The sequence below is a fragment of the Lissotriton helveticus genome, chromosome 8, assembly GCF_964261635.1.
Source record: "Lissotriton helveticus chromosome 8, aLisHel1.1, whole genome shotgun sequence".
NCBI classification, from domain to species: domain Eukaryota; kingdom Metazoa; phylum Chordata; class Amphibia; order Caudata; family Salamandridae; genus Lissotriton; species Lissotriton helveticus.
In genome coordinates, this window is record NC_136069.1 from 81011017 (window position 1) to 81037522 (window position 26506).

At 45.2% G+C, this 26506-nt stretch overlaps 1 protein-coding gene across 1 annotated transcript in view; it reads right to left on the minus strand.

The window, feature by feature from the left end:
• SIDT1 (SID1 transmembrane family member 1) overlaps nucleotides 1-26506 on the minus strand; it is a 166192-nt gene that overhangs the window by 60144 nt on the left and 79542 nt on the right. Inside the window, exons 9-16 of the mRNA XM_078655905.1 lie at nucleotides 21240-21311; nucleotides 15766-15914; nucleotides 13442-13515; nucleotides 11271-11337; nucleotides 8249-8322; nucleotides 7695-7818; nucleotides 3530-3647; nucleotides 2614-2750 (exon numbers count right to left, since the gene is read on the minus strand). Of these exons, the coding sequence (XP_078512031.1) occupies nucleotides 2614-2750; nucleotides 3530-3647; nucleotides 7695-7818; nucleotides 8249-8322; nucleotides 11271-11337; nucleotides 13442-13515; nucleotides 15766-15914; nucleotides 21240-21311 (815 nt within the window). The remainder of the gene's footprint in view (nucleotides 1-2613; nucleotides 2751-3529; nucleotides 3648-7694; nucleotides 7819-8248; nucleotides 8323-11270; nucleotides 11338-13441; nucleotides 13516-15765; nucleotides 15915-21239; nucleotides 21312-26506) is intronic.

Sequence of the window (26506 nt, forward strand, 5' to 3'; positions counted from 1 at the left end):
TCAGCGCCTGGAACCCAATCACCACTGAAGACACCATCCGCCTAATGAATTCCATCCACTCTGGCTCGCCAACCGACCCATGTCCCCACCACATCTTCAACAAAGCAGACTCCATCATCGCACCCCATCTCCGTGATGTCATCAACTGCTCCTTCATCTCTGCTACCTTCCCAGAAAGCTGGAAACATGCCGAAGTCAGCGCCCTCCTGAATAAACCCACAGCAGACCCCTCTGAACTTAAAAACGACCGCTTCAAATCCCTCCTCCCATTCCCGGCCAAAGTCATTGAGAAAGCCGTCAATAGCCAACTCGCCGCCTTCCTCGAATCCAACAACTCCCTCGATCCCTCACAGTCCGGCTTCCGAGCCAAACACAGCACCGAAACCGCCCTCATCGCAGCAACAGACGACATCCGAATACTACTGGACAACGGAGAAACAGTGGCCCTCATTTTACTCGACCTCTCCGCCGCCTTCGACACGGTCTGTCACAGCACCCTCATACAATGCCTCAGCAACATCGGCATAAAAGGTAAAGCCTAAGACTGGATCATCTCATTCCTAGCTGGTAGAACTCAGAGAGTCCGACTTCCCCCATTCAAATCAGAGGCCACCGAAGTCATATGCGGTGTACCACAAGGATCTTCACTCAGTCCCACCCTCTTCAACATTTACATGAGTCCCCTCGCTTCCATCGCGCGTCAACACAGCCTTAACATCATCTCTTACGCTGACGACACCCAGCTGATCCTCTCCCTCACCAAAGACCCCAACACCGCCAAAACCAATCTTCACGATGGCATGAAAGAAGTAGCCGTATGGATGAAAAACAGCCGCCTTAAACTTAACTCAGACAAAACGGAAGTGCTCATCCTAGGATCATCCCCCTCTGCCTGGGACAACTCTTGGTGGCCTTCGGATCTGGGCTCAGCACCCATACCCACTGACCACGCACGGAACCTTGGCTTCATCCTAGACTCCTCACTCTCAATGTCCAAACAAGTCAACGCCGTCTCATCCTCCTGCTTCAACGTACTTCGTATGCTCAAAAAAATCTTCCATTGGATCCCCGCCGAAACAAGAAAGACTGTCACCCACGCACTGGTTACTAGTCGACTAGACTACGGAAACACCCTCTACACCGGAATTACAGCCAAATTACAGAAAAACTCCAACGCATCCAAAACGCATCAGCGAGACTCATTTTGGACATCCCCCGCCAAGATCACATCACCGGCCACCTGAAAGACCTCCACTGGCTTCCCGTCAACAAGAGAATAACATTCCGTCTCCTCACCCACGCACATAAGGCCCTCTACAAACTAGGGCCCGAATGCCTCAACACTCGACTATCCTTCTACACACCCACCCGCCAACTAAGATCCTCCAATCAAGGCCTCGCCGCAGTTCCGCGTATCCAAAGATCCACCATGGGAGGTAGATCCTTCTCCTACTTGGCGGCTAAGACCTGGAACTCACTCCCCACTCACCTCCGCCTTACACAGAACCACATCTCCTTCAGAAAAGAACTTAAAACCTGGCTATTCGATAAATAATGAACCCCTCCCCAAGCGCCTTGAGACCCTCTGGGTGAGTAGTGCGCTATATAAATTCCTGAACTTGAACTTGAACATGCACTTAAACCTGTGGAACTCTCTCCTGTCGTTCTTTTTGTCCCTACAGTTTTATTCTTGGAACTATGTGCAGTTTATCAGTATATGGGAAGAAGCTGTGAGAAATTATTATTCACTGACAGAACAACTGACCTCACGGGAAAAGCATAATTCTGTAAGATCTTTTAGAACTGCATCTGTCTTGACACTACATTGAATATAATGGCCTTATGGACGCAACCGGTTGCTATAGTCTTAATAGCTCCAAGCCTTAAGTGTGTTATTACTTCTAGGGTTGATATAGGAAAGGGTTTGTTACCTAGACCCATCGTACACCTCACGTTGACTGGCATCACTGTAATGCGCACTTATCTGTAACTGTGATACAGAGGTAGGAGCATTATTCTGCATGGAGTGAAAGACCATGGCCAGTCCTTAAGGACACTCCAGGTCTGCTGAACCCAGAGTACATATCAACTTATTCTAGGGGCAAGAGACATATGTTGAGTCCTATTGCCCCAAGTGTTGTAAAACTCTCTCTGCTACTTCCCAAAACTTGAAAGGAGTTTTCTGGACCTTTTATTGAGATTTTGTTCATCAGCATTTGGACTGTTCCCAGACAGGCTCAAAGGAATGTAAATTTTTTGGCTCAAAAACTCTTTAACATCGGTATATTATTCCTTTGTGAGATGGTCCACACTTCACACATTTTAAATGCCTGCACTATTTATTATTGAGTACCATTGGGGCCAGTAATATCTTCTTGCGCCTTGTGTATAAAGCAAGACGAGTGTTTTAAAAAATGAAGCATCCCTACTATATTTTTGTCCTAAAAAGACAAAGGATTGAGATAATCAGATAGAAAGTAAGAGTCAACAGAACACTGAGACCCAAACCTTGGGTTGCCCACTTGAGCCCCACCAGATCCTGAGTCTATAAATCAGGCAAAGAAGCATCTATTCACTTTCACATTCCATGTCTTACAGACATAAAGGACGTACCACTCCGATGACCGCGAAGAAGATGACTGCCGCGAAGGAAGCATAGGCGGCGTAGGCACTGGCGTTGATGTCGGGGTGCCGGGTCTGGTAGAGTTTGAGCATGCAGAGCCCAGCAATCATGTACATGAAGGAGGTATCTACAGTGAGAGGGAGAAGAAGAAGAAGGGATGAGTTTCAGGTGTAACATTAAAGGGGGTGAGGCAGAGGGGGTGCTTTCTGCTTCTTTTAGGATTCATAGGGCAGGTAATGTACAGCGTTAATAGATGCTCACTGGTAAGTAGAAGCTGGTTCCATGGTCTATTTCACCTTTCACTTCCTTTGTCATGTCCCGCCTCTTCCTTTTAGGGTCACCTTGTGTTGTTCATGGTGAACCCAGCATAGCTGTGTCCTTGGGTTTTGTTTTTACTAATATGGTTCAAACACCTGAATATTATGTCCATAGCAGTTTGTGCTGGAAGGCCAATACTCTGTATACATGTTATATTGTTGTTAAGAATGCACAGCAGTTTGTGATGTAACCTCTATCCCTCTGGAATTATTGGACATTTTGTACTTATGCTACCTCGGTCAATATATACTTTTATATAAGCTTTGTAAAGTGCTTTGAAACTCGGTTGGGTGTAAATCGAGCACGTTAGGGCCTGAAGTCTTGCCTGCACAGACTCATGTGAATGGCCTGAGTAGCAGTCAGATGTCTATGTTCAGACACAAGGGGTCTGGTTCACAAGGGTTTTGTTGTGACTTGCTCATGTAGTACACACGAATTCCAGGTGTAAGTCAGAAGTATCCTGGCTTCCTCATGAAATTCATGAGTAACCCAGGGGTACTATGTGACATTTAGCCCCCAAGTTTTGTACAACCTCCCCTGAAACACCTCTTGCACACAGTTCTGCATGGACACACCCTTCCTCCTTACCAAACTGGAAGTTGGAGTAGTTGGGGCAGACGTGGTAGCAGGCGCTCAGCACCCCCTCCATGGTCAGGGCGATGCCCATCGTGTAGAACAGTCCAAAGTGCTTGGGGATTCCATACTCCTGAGGAGAAGCAGAAGAAGGTGGGGTCAAATGTTAGAGAAGACACAGAGCAGTGACCACTCCACTCCAACCACTGCCCGCGCCCTTCTTGTCCAACACAGTCCACAGCTCCGGATAGCAGAGCCCTTACCGGCTGCAGTCGCTCTACTCCTCACTAACTCACAGGCCTTCTGAAGCTCCTCAGGTTTCTTTCACCAGCCCTGTACCACGTGCCCCTCCTGGCACCTTCTTATTAGTATGCGCGTATCAAGAGAGAGAGGGAGGACTAGAAAGCTAGTCAGAGCCCCCGTAGTTTATATGTGTTATCAAAATAGACTAGCTTAAATGTGACCAATATTGTTAGGACTCTGATTAGATTTGTCATGGGCACCTCGTTGGTGAGTTCATGAAGCCCACACCCACCAACCTGGTTGGTGGCATGCTTCATCATCGGGCCCCCCCAGTGACACCTAATGTGTCCCGGGTGTGCTGTGACGCCTGATTACAGCGGAGCTGGTATTTTACTGAGAGTGCAGTGTGAGGTGTAAAATGAAGAGTGAGTTAAAACGGCCTGGCGAGGGTCCCAGTACCCGAGGGTAAATTAAACCTTCTTATTAGTGCCACAGGGATCAGATAATTTATTCACTTCCTAGAAAAGAAAAGTGGTCTAAACTGAAAGCTTGCATTCAAAATGGTCCTTTTTTTGTTTCTATATGAAAAGAAGGTTGGGCAATTGATTCTTCAACAGTCATTTCCTTCCTACTTTGTTACAAAACTAAAGAAAGGCTATAATGAAGGCTCCCTTGCCACCTGGCTTTCATTTGCCATATAGACAAAAACGAGGGGGCCTTCAATAGAGACCGCCTTTCATTTCTCTGTCTGGCCTTAGTGTGCTTACTATAGTATACTAAGCACAGATCTATTGGCTTTGCCGGTGCTTGTTTCGAGGAAGCAGCCACTTACCATTTGCTCGGCGTTGGCTACTAGTCTGGCACATGTACCCACTTCACAGAAAAAATGTCCCTTCTGAGCTAACATTTAGTAGATTTTCCTTAAAATCTAGCACCTTTTATATAAGAAAGTGGAGATTGAACATAGTTTTTTATTCAGCCTAGAATAACCTATCAGAGACGTCCTCGTGGACGCCATTTTGCAGTGGTCAGGGGTAACAACTATATCTTGCAAGAACTAGATGCACACCACTCTACCTGTGATGTGTGAGGGGGTCCTACACAGCTCCTCCCCTAGCTGTTTTGTGTGGATGGCTTGCACTGCTACTTTGTCTGCTGTAACTGTTTTGGATAAAGGAGGTGTATGTGTTTTGCTTTCCGCGTTGTACCTCTTTGTAGAGGTTGTTTTCTGAGCTGCTGTGCAATCTGTCTCTTTTCTATCTGGGAGAACTTTATCCTGAAGCGTGTGCTATGCCTTTTTTGACTCAGGGAAAGTTGTATTGATTTACAATACGCTTTGCATGATCTATAAGAAGGAAGCTTGCAATGCTGACGTATAACCGGTTGAGTTTGAGGGGGCAATCACTGCTGCTGAGTGTGCTGTACTATGTGAGGGAATGTTGTACTCCTGCTGAACTTGTTTTGTATGTGCATGAAGTTTGCAATGCTCCTTGCATGTATATGTGTGCGGTTGTGTGTAAATAAGCAAGAGACTGAAGCTTGCTCTGCTGCCTCCAGACATCCACCAGTTACCTGGCAGAAAAACTGGATATGTTGCTGCCTTAGCAAGCTGGAGCAATAATTGAAGGTACCTCTATGACCCCCTACACAACATTAATCTCAGCAGCACCTATGCAGAGGATCACAAACAACCAGGGGAAGAGGCTGGATCACAAGGGCTGGATGAATACAGAATTCAAGGACACAACATGATGATGCAGTAAGATAATGAAAAGGATAGAGGAAACACAAGGAAGCTTTTGGTACGAAAACAGAGAGCTGGGTAGAAGGAGATGGAAGGGAAAGAATAAAAGGGAGGGAAAAGAAAGTTAGGGATATATGTCAGAAAGGGAATGAAAAAGAAGGGAAGGAAGAAGGAAGTGGAAAGGAGAACTAGAAAGAGAAAGAAAATGAGAAATAAAATGAAAAAGAATGTAATAGTAAATAAAAAAAATGAATGAACATACTAGAAGTATGGAGTAGAAAGTAATTGAAATAAAGACAGAAATAAAGAAAGAGCTAACAAAATGAGGGGGAGGGAGAAAGAGCAAATAATTAAAACAAGGGAGAACGAGAAAGACAGAAAAAATGAACAGACAAGATAATACCTCAACAAATATCCACGAGAGACCACCACGGAAATGGAAAAAGAAAGGAAGGTCATGGGAATAGTATCGACTTCCATGATGTCACACGGTCAAAAACTGTTCAGTCCCTTTCTTGATTGCCAAAGAAACGTGTAGAAAAGTGCTACACCTCACAGTATTGTACACATGAACTGTGTGAAGTGTCTGCTTAAGAGGGTCCCTGTTAGGGGGCAAAAAACACAAAAGGGTTCAACAAAAAATCCTTGACAATCTTGGAGCTCTTGATTGAATATGAAGAATAATATTGAAGTGAGTCACAAAGCACCAAACTCGCCCTGACATCAGGGAAAAGAAAAGACCCTAGTAAGAGTATTCAGAATTAGAGTTCAGTAGATGTTTCAACTACTCAAAGTAAAACTCAGGGACAAACATAGTAGCAGTGAGGTGAAGAACATGCTGAAAAGAAAGGTAACAATTGTGTGGCACTCCATCGATTGGTTATGAAATGCCTCCATAAGACTCTACTTCATCTTGGATTGGGACCCTCAGATAGACTCTTATGGATAGACTGACCGCCATCTTGGAAAGGGCACTTCTTCCACTTCTGAATGCTACATTAGGTGAATTCCAGTGATATCACCAGAGTAACAGGTCTTGCTGTTACTTCTTGCGAGGTCATTGGGTTCAAAGGGCAAATGATGTCAACTTCCACCACTCCTGACATTTTGGTGCTTCAAAATCTCTGAATATCTTTAATTACACTACAACTGATGCAAACAGCAGTTTCAATGAAAGTGGGGAGACAGCCCACCTGAGAATATTCCATTAGGCTTGTAGGGCAGTCTAAAAACCTGGTAGTCGTCCTGTACTCTATCTTTCATCTTACTTCTCTTCTGTGCCTGTCTTGCACCCAACACACTTTAAAGCTATTCTGATATTCCATAGACTGATCCTCCTAAAGAGGAAACTATTTTTTAAAGCAGAACCTGTCCTTTTAAAGGACACAGGCTGCTTTATAAAATGCTGTTTTCTGTTTGGGGATGCAAATACTGTGATAGATGTCTGCTGCCCCTGGCAGTCCCTCAACGCCACGTTTGCATGTTCATTAGGCAGGTCATTTTGTGACCATCTGAGAATGGAAATTTGCCATTCTGCCTATTAGTACATAGGACACACCACATATTGTATCCCTGTTCACAAACCAATCGGTGTGAAATTTTCAGATGCCTGGTCTGAGAATGGGAATCAGACATCAGGCTTCATATTACCTACAGGAAGCCATGCCTTTTGATGATCTGCTCAGGCAACACAAAAGGAACATGTTAGTGTTGCACAGAATAAACCAGTGTTTCAAGTGTGCATCATGCAGTCTCAAAGCAAGATATGTTGTAGGTGGAGGGCTGAGGAAAGGTGTAAGCAACCTTTTTTTCCTCTCAAATAGTGTATGGTATATTTGTTGCATAAACTAGGGTGATGGGATGAGGCAAATCAAACTTAGTGGAGAAACTAGACTCAGGGGTTAAGACAGCACTGGAGACTTAGGGATTCATCTACACTTTGGCAGGTGGGACAGCAAACCACCGGGGCGTTAGACGCACACATCTGCCGCCACATCCACATCTTGCTCATCGAAGTTAGGTTTGCTGCATGTGTGGTGGGTTTGTATCTGGAAACTGCTCTTCAGTATTACCTGTGGCTTCTTAATGAGCCCCCCTAATCTGGAAGTAGCTCTACCTGTAGTACACCTGCCCCACCTCCAGCTCTTACGAACCCCACACCACTCTCGCGACCCAACCACATCTGCAGCGTACCATCTCGTAACTGTCTTTGGCTTCCAAGGAGCGTCGATGGAGGATGTCTCTACGCAGCACGATCAGCAGGAAGAGGAAGCCCAGCATGATGTGGCCCAGGTTGCTAAGAATGTTGTTGAAGGCGCTGTACACAAGAAGAAGCGAATCCAGGTTAGAAGTCATCCTGAACGCATGCTGATAGCATCCAATAGGCGTTCACACACAGCAATACACAAATAGTTAGACAAGAAATAGTGCAAAGAAACAACTACAGGGAGAATACTATCTCTATGTGGGAAAGATAATGTACCCCCTTTATAAGCATACTGCTAGTCAGTGTAGAGTTTTGTAACCCTAAAGCCTTATAAGGGCATGGATCGCTGAGGGATGAGAAAGTGACCAGAACCGTGTACCATGTAAGTCAACCATCAACTCCAAAGCATGCCCTTTTGCTCCCTTTGACCACCTCACCATCAACTAGCACCGCTGGCAGTTGATAATGTATGACAGACAGACAGGTAGAGCAGACACTGATCAGAAGGGAAAGCCCCCCCAGAGTGTGCAACATGACTTACCTCAGGACCCCCAGGGGATGGGCGCACAGGAAGTTGAAATAACAGATATCCTGGTTCCCTGTGACATTCACAACCTGAAGGGGAACAAGAGGGTAGAGTTAAGATTCTAAGACCCTGATTACAGGTGTAGGTGTTATTTAGAGCACGTGTATAATAACGATACCGTGGGGCATGGCATTTATCAGGTGAGATAAATAGTGCCTTGTACGAGTTTATGGGGGAATAGCAGGCACATTTTGGTGTTTAACACAGCAAAATCCGCTTGAAACAGTAAATACTGTATGATTTTTCCCTGTTAAATTTCAGCAGGTTTGACCTGCCGAAATTTAATGAAGGATCAGTTAATTCACGCATGCAATATAAGGATGAAGAGAAAAACCAACAAAGGCATAGGAAACCCGACTCATCTCCCCAGACCCAACTCTCAGGCCAAGAATGTATTTATTTGGGGGGTGTCACACTCCCCAAAAATCCCAAAGTCGTGATAAGATTTGTCAGAGTTGAGGGACATTTTCTCTATAGTCCTTAATATACACTCACTTGTCAACATACAGTTTCCCCCCCATCAGCCGTGCTGGAAATGTCAGGTACCACGCTCATCCACCTCAGAAGAACTCTTTTTATAAGCCTCAAGACCCTCATATAACATTTAGATCCATGAAACTGGTGCAGGAATCCACCAACATTAAATTTTCAGGTGGACGGACGGTCATGGATGATGATGGATCTGAGGCACAGCTTTCTGGTCTCAAAACAAAAATTATCAGTGATCCCACACAAAGTCATCCAAAATGGAATGGACCAGCCATCATCATCAAACCATCATCATTGAAGTGCACTGGCCCTACTCTCTATTAGCTGATGATTAACAAGCTCTGAAATTCCTCTCTGAGAGAAGGCCAGAACCAAAGGCTCCATCCTTGGCTGGTGTCCCCTCTCAGTGACATCGTCACCTTTCCTAACCGCCTCTTTCTTCACAGTCTGCATCTTCATCGTCGGTTCCGATCGCTTACACCAAGACGGCTAGTCCATTGCTTATTGCCATTGTATTGTATTGTATTGTAATTAAACTTATAATGCGCACAGCTACCCGCATGGGGTCTCCCGGCGCCAGCTAGAAGTAGTAGTGATAAGGGTCAGGCAGTCATCACTGGGGGAAAAGCAAAGTTTTAAGCTTTTTACGAAATTTCGTCAGGGAAGGCTCGAGTTTCAATGGAGCTGGAAGAGAGTCCCACAGTTTGGGGGCGAGACAGGAGAAGGAGCGTCCGCCCATTCTTGTCAGTTTGAAACGTGGAATCCGAAAATTCCCTTGGGACGAGGATTTGAGAAGGCGGGAAGGAGAGTAAGGTTGGATGAGAGACTGGAGGTAAGCTGGGGCTAACTCCTGCTTGATCTTGTGCATAAAGCAAAGGGCCTTGAATTTGATTCTGCTCTCGATGCGGAGCCAGTGTAGATCTTTAAAATAAGGGGAGATGGGGGATCTCCAAGGAACTTTGCAGAGTAGACGAGCGGCCGAGTTCTGAACAAGCTGAGGTTTCCTCTGAGACTCCACAGTGACTCCAGATTGTCCATTGTACTGAAATGATCCCATCATTTCTAATAATTATCCACAAAAATACATTCCACAGTGACTTGCGGTCAGCAATTCTGAGGTATAGTTTGAGAGCAAAATGTGACTTTCCTTGTTTATCACCTTCACAGTGACCTTCACACATTATCTTTAGGATAGGTCTCCACATAACCTGCCTCTCAGCCAAGACTGACTAATGCAAATATCTTCAGAAATCAAGAGGTCCTTACACGCTCTACACTCGTGTTCCAAACCAGCTTTGACATTGCACCTCAACGCCCAAACGCATCAGACGATCCATGTCCACACACCCGGAAACATCACGTATTTTTCCTGCTGGTCCCAAACACGAGATAGCAAAAATATGTTCATTTGTACTTGGGGATTCATTGTAGGAGAGCCAGAGCCTTCCACAGTGAAAATAGTGTTTGGTTCATTGTTACTGAAGGGACATCAAAGTTCTACACGTCCCACTTTTAAATGCCATGTACTCCACCATGTGACCTATTAAAATTGAAAAGGGAGGTTTTTGACTGTCAAAAGTTGTTATTTTGACAGGTCAGACTGCAGGTTTCAACTGCAGCAGCCAGGCTTCAATGGCAGTGTTGAAGTCATGCTTTCCATGTCACACTAGTGGATGGCACAGCACCTCCTGCCGTCCACAGGTGTTATTTACCTTTCCATGCCCTTGGTGTATTTTTGCACCATACACTATGAGACCTAGCTAAGCTAATCAGGGATTAGTCAATGTTTACATTGTTTAGAGGTCAGAGTACATATACTGGGCACTGGGCAGCAGTGCCTCAGTGTGCAGAGTGTAAAAACCAGCAATAAAATTCAGCCTAAAAGGGGAGTGACCACACAAAAAGGGGCCTTTTCTCATACTGAGGTACAAGGAATGTTTGAAGTTCTCTGCAAATAATTATTCAGAAACTTTAGTGGAAAGTGGCATGCTTTCAGAGCACATTTGTCAATACTTAAGTGGATTGAAATATATGTATGGCTATTTATAAAGTGCACACTTAGCTGGTGAAAAAGACAGTGCATTCAAATGTTACAATGAAATGACATCTAACACTTATAACTTAATTACTTTTTGATTTATGATTACGTGATTTGCCCACTATCACACTATTTTCAGTCAAATACTCTAGATGGTATTTGAACTCAGGTTTACTATTGACAACAATCTATTTCAGACTCCCACCGCCTTGCAAGATTTTCTTTGACAACACAAGAAGCTGCATTCGATGCAAATATCTCTCAGCTGACTACTGAAATCAAAAAGAACAGTGACATCAATGTCAAACAATATCATAGCCTGTCTGCTTGAAACATGTATGTTGTATAGCTAGAGTTCCAGTATGTGCACCTTCCACATAAAACCCAAACATGATATTGCTGAAGAGGTTGACCTGTAGAAACCAGATGGCCTGGACATGGGGTACTTACCGTCTGGTAAGTGATGACCAGTTGGATCACAGGAAGCGCGTAGAACACAGCAATGGTGATGATATTCCTGGGAGAGGAGAGAAAGTGGAGGCACTCAGGCATACAACGTATATAGCAAGACGCGTAAGTAACAGGCACTGCCAGATCGAAGCCGCGCTGAGGATCCCTGCCACGAGAGGACTCTAACAAGTGATTGGGTGTGGGGGGATAGGCAGGAGGGGTTCAGCACCCTTCATCCCCTTAACTTGCATGTCCCACAACTGGGAGGCAGAGACTGGAGTGGAATTTACTTCAAAAACTCACTTTGAAAAATGTCTCCACTTTGTCCGCCATATTGTCTATTACTACTACCACCCCGTTTGTTCCGGAGAGCAAATTGCTGATGTGCCTGTCACTCAGGGGCAGTTCATGAACAGATACAACACAGGCAATGGTTGGAATATACCATGTTTTGGCCCCTTGTACCATAGCTCTGATTCTTCTTAATTTCATACAATAAAAAATTGTGCAATTCAAATTAAATATGGATTTTAAGGTGTGGCAGTGGGCATTTTACTGAGGTACAGGATATGCAGCACAGTGCAGACATTCTGGGAAGGGATTACCTGAGAGAGGATTTTATTCCAAAAAAGGCAAAACTCCTTAGCGCTCAGCAAATAGGTCAATCCAATCAGAATCCGTAGTGGCTAAGTCCCAATATTCTGTGAATCACTCTTGGCCTTTTTAGTACTTTTATCTTCCTCTTCATGAATGTTTTTATCTTCACTCTAGTCCATTGTATACCATTAACACAGTTGGGTTTATCTCCAGGTTTTTTTCAGGCTATCCTTAATTATAATTAACATCCTTTCTACTTAACTGACGTCAGAGGGTACTCTTGGTTCAGTCTTTTTTCAACTCCTTCATCAGCTCATTTCAAGCCGCTTTACCCACCAACACTGGCCCAGCTGATGCTCAGCCTCATCGAAATAAACTACTCCCTGTCCCTCCCAAGATTATGTCACTGCCTCCGTGTTCGCCCTCCTACTCTTTCCTCGCACTCTATTACCCGAGCCTGTGTGCTTGCAACTTGGATAGAATACTCTGCTGACACTTCTCCTCTCTACTATGTGCTGCAGGATGGAAGAGTTATCACAATACACTACACTACAATACAATACAATGCAACGCAATGCAATACAATGCAATGCAATACAATACAATGCAATGCAATACAATACAATGCAATGCAATGCAACGCAATACAATACAACGCAATACAATACAAAGCAACACAATACAAAGCAATGCAATACAACACAATACAATGCAATTCAATGCAATACAATATAATGCAAAGCAATACAAATCAATGCAATGCAATGCAATGCTTTGCAATTCAATGCTTTGCAATTCAATGCACTGCAATACAATGCAATGTAATGCAATGCAATGTAACGCAATACGATGCAATGCAGTGCAATACAATTCAATGCAATGCAATATACTACAATGCAATACAATGCAATGTAACGCAGAGCAATGCAATGCAATACAACACAATGCTTTGCAATTCAACGCAATGCAATGCAATACAATGTAATGTAATTCAATGCAATGCAATACAATACAAAGCAATTCAATGCAATACAATGCAATGCAATACGATGCAATGCAGTGCAATACAATTCAATGCAATGCAATATACTGCAATGCAATACAATGCAATGTAACGCAGAGCAATGCAATGCAATACAACACAATGCTTTGCAATTCAACGCAATGCAATGCAATACAATGCAATGTAATTCAATGCGATGCAATACAATACAAAGCAATTCAATGCAATACAATGCAATGCAATACGATACAATGCAATGCAATGCAATTCAATGCAATGCAGTTCAATGCAATGCAATACAATGCAATTCAATGCAATGTAACGCAGTGCAATGCAATACAATACAACGCAATACAATGCAATACAATGCAATGCAATGCAATAGAATACAATGTAATACAACACAATACAATACAATGCAATGAAGGAATTCACCCATCTTTGAAAAATCCTACAGTGTCTCTTGACAGCCCCCTGGGGGGTCCCACCATGACCCCGGCCCCTATGCGGGAAGAACCCACCCTTTAGGTGGAGGGACCGATGTGCTGAGCCACAGCCACCTTGTACTTACCAGAAGTAGATTTTGTATTTTTTGCTGACAATTCGCCGGTCTTTTCTGGACAAATCCGACACATAGAGAAACGTCTAAAGTTGAGATTATAGATGGAAAAAAAGAAATGCTTTATATTAGAGAAAGTGAAAATAAAGAGTCATTCTGCCTCAACTAAAGCTACATTAACCAGACAGTAGAGGTTCCTTATGCGTAAAATAGAGAGAACTAAGACCAACAGGCACAGACATTCTGGCAACTCAAACATAAAGATCAAAATGTTGTTTTTACCAGAATAATTTGAATCTATTTAGGGTGCAACCAAAGTACTGCTCACTGGTATTATGTTTGACAAGGTTTACAACAATACAGTGTCTGTCTCCCTGGCCCATCAGGTGGCTCTGCCAGACTGGAAGGTGTGGGATAACAGTTTCCCATAGCAACAGGAAGGTGACCTGAGAGACCATCGGGAATGGGTCTGGGACTATAACATGAGCATTGTTGAAGAAAGTACAAGCCTGGAGTGTTCCTGGTGAGAGAGTCAGTTCTTCTGAGGATTGGTTGGTGTAGAGTTTTTTCCTGTACCCCGAGCGGCGTTCTCTTTGGGGGTCCCCACCAAGAAGGTGTTCCTTGTAGTCCATAAAGGACTGGTAGGACCTTCAGAGTCGACAAGCTGGAAATTAGACTTATACTGAGCTAATAGAGGTTGCCTCGTCCCCGCTGTGCTCCAGGTCCACTATGTTGGTCTGGGTGTGTGTTGGGACTCTGCACAGCGGACGGCTGACTGCGACTCTTCTAGCAGGTGAAGAACAATGCAGGACTACAAAACACCGTGGGCCTTATTTATGAAGGCCTGTAACACTTTTACGCCGTCGTTGCATCACTTTTTGTGACACTGCAGCGGCGTAAATAATGCGCCACATTGCACCATATTTACAAAGAAGACGCATCTAAGCAGCTGCATCACTCTGTAAACTCCGGCGCTACATTATACCTGCGCCAGGTATAATGTATGCAGGGTGGGCGGTCCCACGCAATAAAGGGTTGTTGAAGTGGCGCAGTAAAATCAATGAGATTTTACAGCGACACTGCTAGGACACTACTGCATCAATATCTTACACCTGCCTCACAGCGGGCGTAAGACTGACACAGACCCCTTCACATGGGGCTAGCCCCATGTGAAAGAACACATTGCGGGAGTTGTGTCTGTTTTCAGACACACCCCAGCAATGTGCCACTTTTGCGCCTGTAGATACATCAGAAATACTGACGTATCTGTAACTCCTTGCGACATGGAGCGCCGTACATTAAATACGGCGCATCCATCCTGCCGCAAGGATGGCGCAGTGAAAACTGTCACATCGCTGTTTTCACGCAGTGATGCAAAGGTTTTCCTAAATGAGGCCATCTATTGGTTGAAATTCTATGAAGTTTGTGGCGGAATCATCCACATTTGCCAGTGGTTGGTGCTGTCCTAACAGGCTTTAGGGCTTAGATTGTCCTCGACACAAAGTTGTAGCAGCTCACTGCTTCTTGTGTCCCCTCAATTGGAGGAGGAAGGATAGGGTATCCTGATGCGTGATACACACTCCCCATCAGCGGTCTTCTAGAATGCAATTCTATTCCTCTAGGACAGTGAAGGAACCCCTCTAGGAAAGTCACTGGAAATAGAGGTAGAAAGCCTTGTGACTTAACGTGATGATACTAGTGAACAGAGACACCAGCCAAAGGTCCTGCTAAGCAGAAGTACCTGGTTAGAGATCACTATTTAAAGTAAAAATCCCCTAAAGCTAAGGCACATGTCAAGGGCAGTCTGGAGGGTCTGACTGGGCCTTCTTCTAGCGAGCTTGCCTATCTTTGTCTCTTATGCTAGTGCTATGTTGTACCCATATTTGTACATCCTTAAACAAAATCTTGAGATGGAGTTTGTGTTCTTTGGGTAAGGGAAGTGGTTTCTCAAATGTGCACATCTATGTTGCACTATTATGAATGAGTTACTGGTAATGCTGTTTTTCCACTTCAGAGAGATGGCTTACACAGGCAGGTGGTGCAAATTATGGTCTACCCTACAGTGATATGGAACTAGCCCCTTCCCTCTGGGCCTTAGCCCACTTTTGAGCCACTGGAGCGTAACAAGAGATAGAATAATACAAACAATGCCAAGAAGCAAATGCACTACAAATTGTGCAACTAAAAGACACAACAATATGGAGTCTGCTCACTCAATGACTTAACGTTGGCATGCCACCTCACCACACCACAGCACAGCATTACCAAGGAATGGACAACTCTATATCCGTGCCCAAGGATTACACTGTACTTTGACCAGGAGTTGTCAAACTTACCTTAGTGCGAATAACATTCTTATCACTTTCAATCTCTGGCATTGTATCAAAGTCACTCTCCTCCTCCACCGAGCTGTCGGAATACGTCCGGGAGCGCGGGATGCCATCCGGTGAGCAGTGCTGTCTACCCGGACTGGGGCTGGACTCATCTGAAGATGCACAAGGAGGACCCTTTAGGAGTGAGACAGATCTAGACACCAGCATCTCCCTCTAGAGGTATCGGCAAAGCTTCGAAAATAACACTTACAAAAATACCTCTTCCCAAATATTTGTTCTAAAAATAAATATGTTGGTAAAGGACCTCTTGCCAGAGAGTTTCTTACCCCCAAAGAATATATTTTATGAAGGACAACGTTAATGTGGTTAACTTAAGGCTTAAATGTTATGAATTAGGAGTATAGAGGTTTGGGGCTTGCGGTTATGGGTTGGGTTTAGGGATACAGCGTTAAAGTTATCGGGTTAATGGTTTGGAGTATAAGGTTAAGAGTTGAGAGCTAAGGGTTTTATAATTTAGGGTATGGGTTATGGGTATAGGGATATCAGAATAGGGACTGGGGTTAAGGGTATATGGTTAAGGGTTTGCGGCATAGGATTAAAGTTTTGCTGTATAACGTTATACCGTTAAGGAATGGGGTTAGTGTGCAGGAGTTAAGTGTGAGGGCTTTGTTTGGGGTACAGGTGTTATTAGTAATGGGTTAGAGTTAGGGTGTAGTGTCTGGAGTTACGAGCTAGGCGTTGGGGGTCAGGGTTAATGGAAAATGGAGATAGGGTTAATAGTTGGGGGTGCAGGATTAAAGATTTTGGGTACAGGATTCAGAATATTGGGTTTAGGTATAGGGTTATGATTATGGTTAAACGGTGACGGGGGAGGGTAAGGATATATGGTTAAGGGTTTGGTTTAGTAATTTAAGGCTTGGTATTATGGGCTAGACACCATGAGTACATTGGTTTAGTCTCCCTCTTTGAAATGTGTTTATGGTATATCCATCACTGTTAAAGTTATTTTTAGTCTACCTGTTGAAAATAAAAAACACAATGAAAGTTGTGCTTTTCACTGTAAAAAAGGACTTTATTCATTTCCATGGAACATACTATAGTTTCGAGGTGATGAAATAAGAAGTGTTAACAATGAACTAATGTTATTTATCAGTAAAGATTTTGTATGAACAAGGTACAGCCTCCCTGATTCCTGGAATTATGACTGGCTAATTAAGCAAGCACTGGCAAAGCTCACAGATACACACCCTGGAGCATAGTGCAAATTAAAAAAAATGCATGGTTGAGATGAAGAAATAAATATGTGATGTCAGCATGTACTTTTCAGATGTAAAATAGTCCCTGAGGAGGCAGGGTACATCAAACACAAACCAGTCAACTTTTCAGGATTAAAATGAGGGCAATTCCCACAAGACGCCGGAACTCGTGAGTCTTATGGAGGCTTCCTTGTGGTGAATCTTAAGAAAGCGATGCGTTTTAATGCAGAACATGTCAACAACCAAGGCTGGAACCAGGGAATGTTTGATGGAATCTTTACCTACAGGCTTCAGGGGCATCTCCCAGATACTAGTTTGGGCTTTTAGTAGAAAATACTTGATTTTAACAAACTTTGGGTGAATAGGCAGGGTCTCCTCAAAAAAGGAACTCCGTTGAAGTTTCTTTTACAATGGTAAAGGTAGGAAATTCAAAGTCGTATCCATATTTTGTGACATCGACACCAACACTACGCTACCTGTGGTGCAAACTGAGGTGGTCGTAAACATCAGTTTATTACATAATAATGCACAGATATTGTTCTGACCCTGTAAAAATGTGATGTCATTGTGTGATGCCAATTCGTGTATCCATACTAATATAATAAAGAGAGAGCACAAACCTTTGAGGCGGGTAATCTCAGGAACCACAGCACCAATCACAACACCCAATACAGCGTTGGAAAGGGCAGTTGCAGCAGAAGGACATAGGCTATGCAGACGCCCACCATATACATTTAGAAGGTAAAAGAACCGTGCCAGCAAAGTAGTCCCTTGTGGGTGTGTCTGCGTTCTGCTGTGGGCGTGTGCTGGGGGGCGTGACAAACGCTGGGGGCGTGTTGTACGTTCCGCCCTTCATGCCATGTCTCATATCGTGTGCTGTGGGCGTGTGCTGGGGGCATGGGCGTGTGCGGGGGCGGGATTACTGGGGAAAAAAAGCGAGCGTTGTGCCCAATATTTCATTGTTTTTTCTTCCCAGGTTCTGTGCATTCCAGCTCCGGGCGTCCACCCTGCTCCCTTTAAATACCCCTGCACCCCATAATCATAACCCACCCTTACTCCTTAAAATACCCCAACACCCTTAAACACTAACCCATCTTAACCCTATAAATATACCCTGTACCCCAAAACCCAAACCTATCCCTAAACCCTAAAAATACCCCTGTACCCGAAAACCCAAATCTAGCCCTGAAACCTAGAAATACCCCTGTACCTCAAAACCCAAACCTACCCCTGAACCCTAAAAATACCCCTGTACCCCAAAACCCAAACCTAGCCCTGAACCCTAAAAATACTCCTGTACCCCAAAACCAAAACCTACCCCTGAACCCTAAAATACCCCTGTACCCCAAAACCCAAACCTAGCCCTGAACCCTTAAAATATCCCTGTACCCCAAAACCCAAACCTACCCCTGAACCCTAAAAATACCCCTGTACCCCAAAACCAAAACCTAGCCCTGAACCATAAAAATAACCATGTACCCCAAACCCAAACCTACCCCATAACCCTTAAAATACCCCTGTACCCCAAAACCCAAACCTACCCCTGAACCCTAAAAATACCCCTATACCCCAAAAGCAAAACCTAGCCCTGAACCCTAAAAATACCCCTGTACCCCAAAACCCAAACCTAGCCCTGAACCATAAAAATACCCCTGTACCCCAAAACCCAAACTTAGCCCTGAACCCTTAAAATACCCCTGTACCCCAAAACCCAAGCCTACCCCTGAACCCTAAAAATACCCCTATACCCCAAAAGCAAAACCTAGCCCTGAACCCTAAAAACACCCCTGTACCCAAAAACCCATAACTATCCCTAAACCCTAAAACTACTCCTGTACCCCATAACCCAAAACTATATCTGAACCCTTAAAATACCCAAACACCCCAAAACATATACCTCAGTACCCGAAAACATATACCCCTATACCCATACTTACCTTATCCAAACATAAAAAATCATGCTTTTACCATTCATGCATTTACAACGAATTTCGTTGTAAATGTATGCGTGGTAAAAGCATATAAAATGTAATGCCATGCGTTATAATGGCATTGCGGAGTCATGGTACTTTCGTAATGAAAATGGTAGGCGGAAAGAAAGTTGCGGAATAATGGGTGTTTACCCTCTCCGGTAAGTACATTGGTGGCACGGCGGCCTACATCTCCGGCAACATACTCATATTTCTTCACCACCGATTTGAAAAATGCACAGGTCTCTCATTGATGGCCAGCACCGACATACACTTTTAGACCCACCTCCCGCCACAAGTTCTAGAATTGCGAACTTTAGAGCTGGGGAGCTACGTTCGATTCTCGGCATCAGCTCAACATCCTGTGATTCCAGGCAAATCGCTTTGTCTCCCCGTGCCTACCACAAATGAATGTGTTCTTCTGTAATGTAAATTGTGCTCATGCCATGTTGTCGAGTTCGCGCTATATAATATTGCAAGGAAAAATAAAGTAGGGAAACTCGAGTTCACACACTACTGAAAGCGCACTCTTAAGTGCATCAGCAGTGCACTGTGAACCGGAGCGTTTCACAGGCCTGTCACAGATAAGAAATGCTATCAAAGCGAAATCCTACAAAACAATATACTACTGGCCGGCAGCAATTCATACCCGGACAATGTCGGGACGGGCTGCTAGTTAGTAGATAAAGGAGCTAAAGCTGCAAAATGTTACACATTGCTCACTGCAAAGCAATAGACACCCTTGCTCTTTAACACCTGGATGTTGTGCTCTTCTTTCGCACTGTGCAATCTACAGCAGCCGGTAGCCTCCTGAGATGATCAGCTTTGCAGCTCTTGAAACAGTTGGACAATGCCCCTTTTTGACATGATCTCCCCCGCTTTTTGCCTTTTATCTGATGCAATGTTGACAGGAGTAAATTGTAAATTGATACTTGTATAGCGCACTACTCACCCGCAAGGGTCTCAAGGCGCTTGTACGAATACCACTGTGGAACCCATCCTGGCTTTCCCTGTGAGGTGCCCACTCCTGGGCACCCCCAAGGTGGAGGCCAGGCATCCTTAGCGTTGTGGGGGCCGTTGTGGAGATTAAGCAAGCTATTGCCCAGAGTTGCAGAGTGGGACTCCATGATTGGAATAGGCACCGAGTCGAGAATTATCAGGTCAGTGGAATTTTGAGCCCATGACCCGCTGAGGCGGGGAATTGAACCCTGGTCCCAGGCTAGACCTCTGCATCAGGGTCTGCCGCTCTAACCATTGAGCCACACTTCTCCACAGTGCACTGGCTTCCTACTATCCAGGTTACCAGTACCAGGTATCTATCCCTAAACTGTACAATGTTCCCCCAATTGGCAATACCTTTAGAACCTCCTGTAAGCTCCTAGTAAATGGTACCCCTGGTACCTAGGGCAGGTAAGCTAAAGAGGGTCTCTAAGGGCTGCAGCATGATTTGTGCCACCTTTAGAGACCCCTCCGCACCAACATGCAAACTGCAATTGCAGGCTGCGTGCCATGATGCAGAGAAAACTGAAAACACTGCGTGGCACACATCCCCGTGAGCCATGCCTGAAGACACTGCAAGCAGTATAGGTAAGGCATCCCAACAGCAGGCTCTACAGCCCTAAGGCAGGGTGCACTATCTTACATGTGTGGGTATTTCTGCATGAGCAAATATAGCCCTGTGATGTCTAAGTCAATTCTTAGATATCACAAGTCAACAAAGAAGCCATTTTAAGAACATATGTTGGACACAGGTAAAAATGAGCAATTTAGCTACATTATAGCTTCCCTGAAATCTATGGTTTTGGTATCAAACACCTTGTATTAATAAACCCACACTGATTCCAGTGGTGGATTGATTAATTGCTGCACCCAGAGGGCACCTTAGCGGTGCCACCTGAAGATCTACAAGCCTCTAGTGTGCTGGCTCACTGGTGTCGACCAGCCTGCCAATTAATCAATCAATCTCTACACAAGAACACAAGTTGACTCAAAGGCCTGATGTGGCTCAGGCAGGAGGCTCCTCGGATTCCATCAGTTTCTGTTTTATTTCTGGACAGCCTCTCAACCCAGCACCCTACATCCATGACAGGCAGCAGGACAGAACTTGGTTGAGAAACACAGAGTGCGTTACAGAAGTTCAGTTTCCAATCTTACAGCTTATCATTCATGAAGGCAACAGAATGCATACCCCTAAAACAGGAAGGAGCACCAGATCCCATGTTACCAAGAATATTTCAAAGGAAGTCCTCACCTATGGCTCCATAACTGCTTCCTTCGGGGGTGCCTGCGGAGATGGGGTGGGAAGCAGCCACCGTTCCAGCACCTACAACAAAAAACATGATCATGAATATAAGAATAAACAAGCATTGAAAATGCAATAGGTCTCGCATTAGGAAAGTTTTTTTATTTTTTATTTATGTGTTGGTTTTGAAAATAGCAAAATTAATACCTTTGTCAGGTGGATGTGGTGGTGGATGTGGTGGTGAATGCGATGGTGGTGGATGCGATGGTGGTGGATGCGATGGTGGTGGATGTGGTGGTGGATGCGATGGTGGTGGATGTGGCGGTGGATGTGATGGTGGATGTGATGGTGGATGCGGTGGATGTCATGGTGGATGTGATGGTGGATGCGGTGGATGTGGCGGTGGATGTGGCGGTGGATGTCATGGTGGATGTGATGGTGGATGCGGTGGATGTGGTGGTGGTGGATGCGGTGGTGGATGTAGTGGTGGTGGATGCGGTGGTGGATGTAGTGGTGGTGGATGTAGTGGTGGTGGATGTAGTGGTGGTGGATGTGGTGGTGGTGGATGTGGCGGTGGATGTGGTGGTGGTGGATGCGGTGGATGTGGCGGTGGATGTAGTGGTGGTGGATGCGGTGGTGGATGTAGTGGTGGTGGATGCGGTGGTGGATGTAGTGGTGGTGGATGTGGTGGTGGTGGATGTGGCGGTGGATGTGGTGGTGGTGGATGTGGCGGTGGATGTGGTGGTGGATGTGGTGGTGGTGGATGTAGTGGTGGTGGATGTAGTGGTGGTGGATGTAGTGGTGGTGGATGTGGTGGTGGTGGATGCGGTGGTGGATGTGGTGGTGGATGTGCCGGTGGATGTGGTGGTGGATGTGGTGGTGGATGTGGTGGTGGATGTGGTGGTGGATGTGGTGGTGGATGTGGTGGTGGATGTGGTGGTGGATGTGGTGGTGGTGGATGTGGTGGTGGTGGATGTGGTGGTGGTGGATGTGGCGGTGGATGTGGTGGTGGAGGCGGTGGTGGATGCGGTGGTGTAAGTGATGGGGAGATTACTAGTGAGCGCATTCCAATGCTGTTTCCATACGCTTCATGTCCCCAACATTAATACTACAAGGCAGGCAAATAGTAGTTACTTAATGCAAGCATTCTAAGCATTCTGATTAGATGAGTCAAGCTCAGGATGCCAGCAAGATATTGCATCACATTAAAAATGTATCTCACATCTTCCATGATCTGCAGGTTATGAGATTGAATCTCAGTAAGACTTATTTAGGCGTTCATGCTTCTGAGGTTGGGAAATTCAGTACAAATAAAATGATAACAGTAGAACCTGTGATTGATAGAACTTAGAAACGGCAAAACTATGATAAGAAGTGTTATAAAGCCTGTGATTGATAGAACTTAGAAACGGCAAAACTATGATAAGAAGTGAACATGCAGCGGATTAAAAAAAAAAAAAAGAAAAGGAGACACGGCCGGCCAGCCGTGAAACTGAAAGCACGGCCGGTCGGCCGTGAAAAAGCCTTTGATGCAGCAGGGGGTAATTAGGGGAGGAGAATGGCTGGGCTGAGGCAGAGCGCCAAGCCTTTGATGCAGCAGGGGGCGGAGCGGGAAGAGCTGCTGGCGGCACTAAGCTGACGATTTGATGCTGTGCACGCGCATTTTAACTAATTGCGCTTGCGCATTGAGTTAAAAGTGCACATGCACTTCATCAAATCGCCAGTGAATCGTCAGTGTAGGTAAGCTTTGTTTAAGCCCCCATAGTCTCGCTCTGCTCAATGCGCATGCGCATTGACAGGCGAGACCTAAATAAGGTTTATAGAAGATAATGTATCATCCATCCACATGCCTTGGAAGGCTACTGAGAGGTTTTTATGTATTGTGCTTTTTACTATATGTCTAAACATATTGTCAAATATGGACTTCTGGGCACTCTTAACACTTTACAGGAGGCTGCCACTGATGGCAGGGTGAGGTGGAAGGTGGAAGAGTTTGCTCATAGATGCGTGTGGTGCACGTGTAGGGGTCCCAGTACACTCTTGTTGCAGGGGCTGGAGAGGGAGGTCTTGAAATGAGTGACATCTTTTCTCCAGTAGAAGCTTGAGTTTCCACAACACCATCTCTGTAAAACTAAGGGGCATATTAATAAGGGCTTTATCTCTGCTTTTTTGGCTTTAAAAGCCAAAAAAGCGGAGATAAAAATATCGCCCTATCAACAGGGTGCTAACATGCAAAATCACATGTTAGCACCCTTTTTCACTACGCTTCCCTTTGCATCTCTAACGAGATGCAAAGTGGGCGTTCCAGAGCAAAATAATAGGAGAAATGTCGCTAAGCGACATTAGCGACATTTCTCCTATTATCAAGCTTCATGCTAACCCTGTTAAGGACAAAAAAAGCAGCGCTAACCATGGTTAGCGCTGCTTTTTTACATCTGCTAATTTTCAGACTTAGCCATGTAATCCTACGGGAGGTGGATTACATGGCTAAATCCACCATGGGCGGATGTATGACGGTACGACGCATGGTTTTACCACGCGTACCGTTACAATGCGGTTTTTACAACGCAAGTCGTTACCACGACTTGCGTTGTAGGGGTGCGGACTTCGGAATTTTTTTATTTACTATTCCAACACCAGCCTACGTACAGTAGGGAAGGTGTTGGATAGTAAATTAAATTATTCCTTGTCCTGTTGCGCCCTCCAGCGCAAGTCGTGGTTACGACTTGCGTTCTAAAAACCGCGTTGTAACGGTATGCGGAGTAAAATCCGCGTGGTAAAGGCTGTTCCCCCCATGGGCTATCAACAAGGATATCCCTATCCTTGTAGTTTGCTCGCTGCATTACCAGCGATAACCTCCCAAAATGCCATTATCGCTGGATTTTTTTATCGCCTAGGCGGTCAGCATTGTTAATAATAACCCGATAACCAAGCGATATTATCCAGCGATAGCGGGCGTTAAAAAAATCAACGCTAAGCGCCCTCAGCGTTCATTTTCCCAGTTCCTTGTTAATATGCCCCTACATTTGAAACCCTGTTCTGGAGAACTCTAAAGCTCAACATTATCTGTGATTCAGTTTAACGTGCACACAGAGCCAATGGCGCTAAAGATATAGAGGTCAATTCACAAAAAGAATTATGAATGCGGGAAGTAGTACTACAGGAAAACTCTTCATTTATTTATATTTATTTTGTTTGCGGTTTTTTACAGCGCAAACCAGACTCGGAAGGGTATTATAGCACTTTACAGTAGGAACAATATGTTGCATATGAGGGGATGCTGTTGAGGTGTTGTTTGGTTGTGAAGGTCCCAGTGGAGGCTCCCCCGTTGAAGCAGAGGGTTTGATCAGCTTGTGTTGCACAATTCAGAATCAATAAATCCCTTTTTTGATCTGAGAGACCAATACTTTTATTTAAAATTGCACACAATGGCGAATTGAAGCCTCATACATTGGGATGATAGTTTTCCATCAATGTCCCCACTATAATAAATAGTTACTCACTCATTATTATGCCTCATTTTTTCGTATTTATTTTGTATAATACGTTAGGGTACCAATTCCCTCTTTGTTCGACCTTTCTGCCCCAGCCCCTTCTTTCCTAACAGGACAAACCTCTTCAACCATTACCCACAGGGAACATGGCTCCCCTGGTGAGGGGGTATATGGCTGTCCCCGTGGTAGGGATTTCTCACCGCAATCTCCCCCCCTCCCCCCTCCATGGTCTATTTTCCTAGAACCAAAAAGGAAATGAAAGGATAATAAATTATCCTGTCGTAAAAAGTTGAAAAACGTCCCCAAGCTGGTTGTTCAGCAGCGATCAGTATGAGGTGGGGTATTAAAAGTAGTTTGGGGGGTGGGGGGCACAGGCACATAAGACATGTTTGAGTCTGAAGGTAGGATCTGTAGTTCACACTGCGATTTATGGTCAAATATGCTGGGCAGCACAAAAGGCAAATTCTCTGGTTTTGATGCACAGAAGAGCATTTCAACATTTTCTATCGACTTTACATCTCTCCGTAAACATCTGTAATCATAAATGCCATTTTGAAACCAGGCCCAATCTCCGTTTCCATGGAAACCTCGGCTGCGCCAGGCAGCCAGTCCCAGGAAGCCTGTTTGTAGAGATGAGCTCACAATAGCAAGGGTCAGGCACACATCCATCAGCCAGTGGAAGGTGGGCCAAGGCAGACACCAGTGTTTACAGAGTGCAGCACAACTAAGAGTGGAAGGTGGGCCGCAGAGAGACACCTGTGTTTACAGAGTGCAGCACAACTAAGAGTGGAAGGTAGGCCGCAGAGAGACACCTGTGTTTACAGACTGCAGCACAACTAAGAGTGGAAGGTGGGCCGCAGAGAGACACCTGTGTTTATAGAGTGCAGCACAACTAAGAGTGGAAGGTAGGCCGCAGAGAGACACCTGTGTTTACAGAGTGCAGCATAACTACCAGTGGAAGGTGGGCCACAGGCAGACACCTGTGTTTACAGACTGCAGCACAACTAGTAGTGGAAGGTGGGCCGCAGAGAGACACCTGTGTTTACAGAGTGCAGCACAACTAAGAGTGGAAGGTAGGCCGCAGAGAGACACCTGTGTTTACAGAGTGCAGCACAACTAAGAGTGGAAGGTGGGCCGCAGAGAGACACCTGTGTTTATAGAGTGCAGCACAACTAAGAGTGGAAGGTAGGCCGCAGAGAGACACCTGTGTTTACAGAGTGCAGCATAACTACCAGTGGAAGGTGGGCCACAGGCAGACACCTGTGTTTACAGACTGCAGCACAACTAGTAGTGGAAGGTGGGCCGCAGAGAGACACCTGTGTTTACAGAGTGCAGCACAACTAAGAGTGGAAGGTAGGCCGCAGAGAGACACCTGTGTTTACAGAGTGCAGCACAACTAAGAGTGGAAGGTAGGCCGCAGAGAGACACCTGTGTTTACAGAGTGCAGCACAACTACCAGTGGAAGGTAGGCCGCAGACAGACACCTGTGTTTACAGAGTGCAGCACAACTACCAGTGGAAGGTGGGCCGCAGAGAGACGCCTGTGTTTACAGAGTGCAGCACAACTAAGAGTGGAAGGTAGGCCGCAGACAGACACCTGTGTTTACAGAGTGCAGCACAACTAAGAGTGGAAGGTAGGCCGCAGACAGACACCTGTGTTTACAGAGTGCAGCACAACCAGTAGTCGAAGGTAGGCCGCAGAGAGTCACCTGTGTTTATAGAGTGCAGCACAACTAAGAGTGGAAGGTAGGCCGCAGAGAGACACCAGTGTTTACAGAGTGCA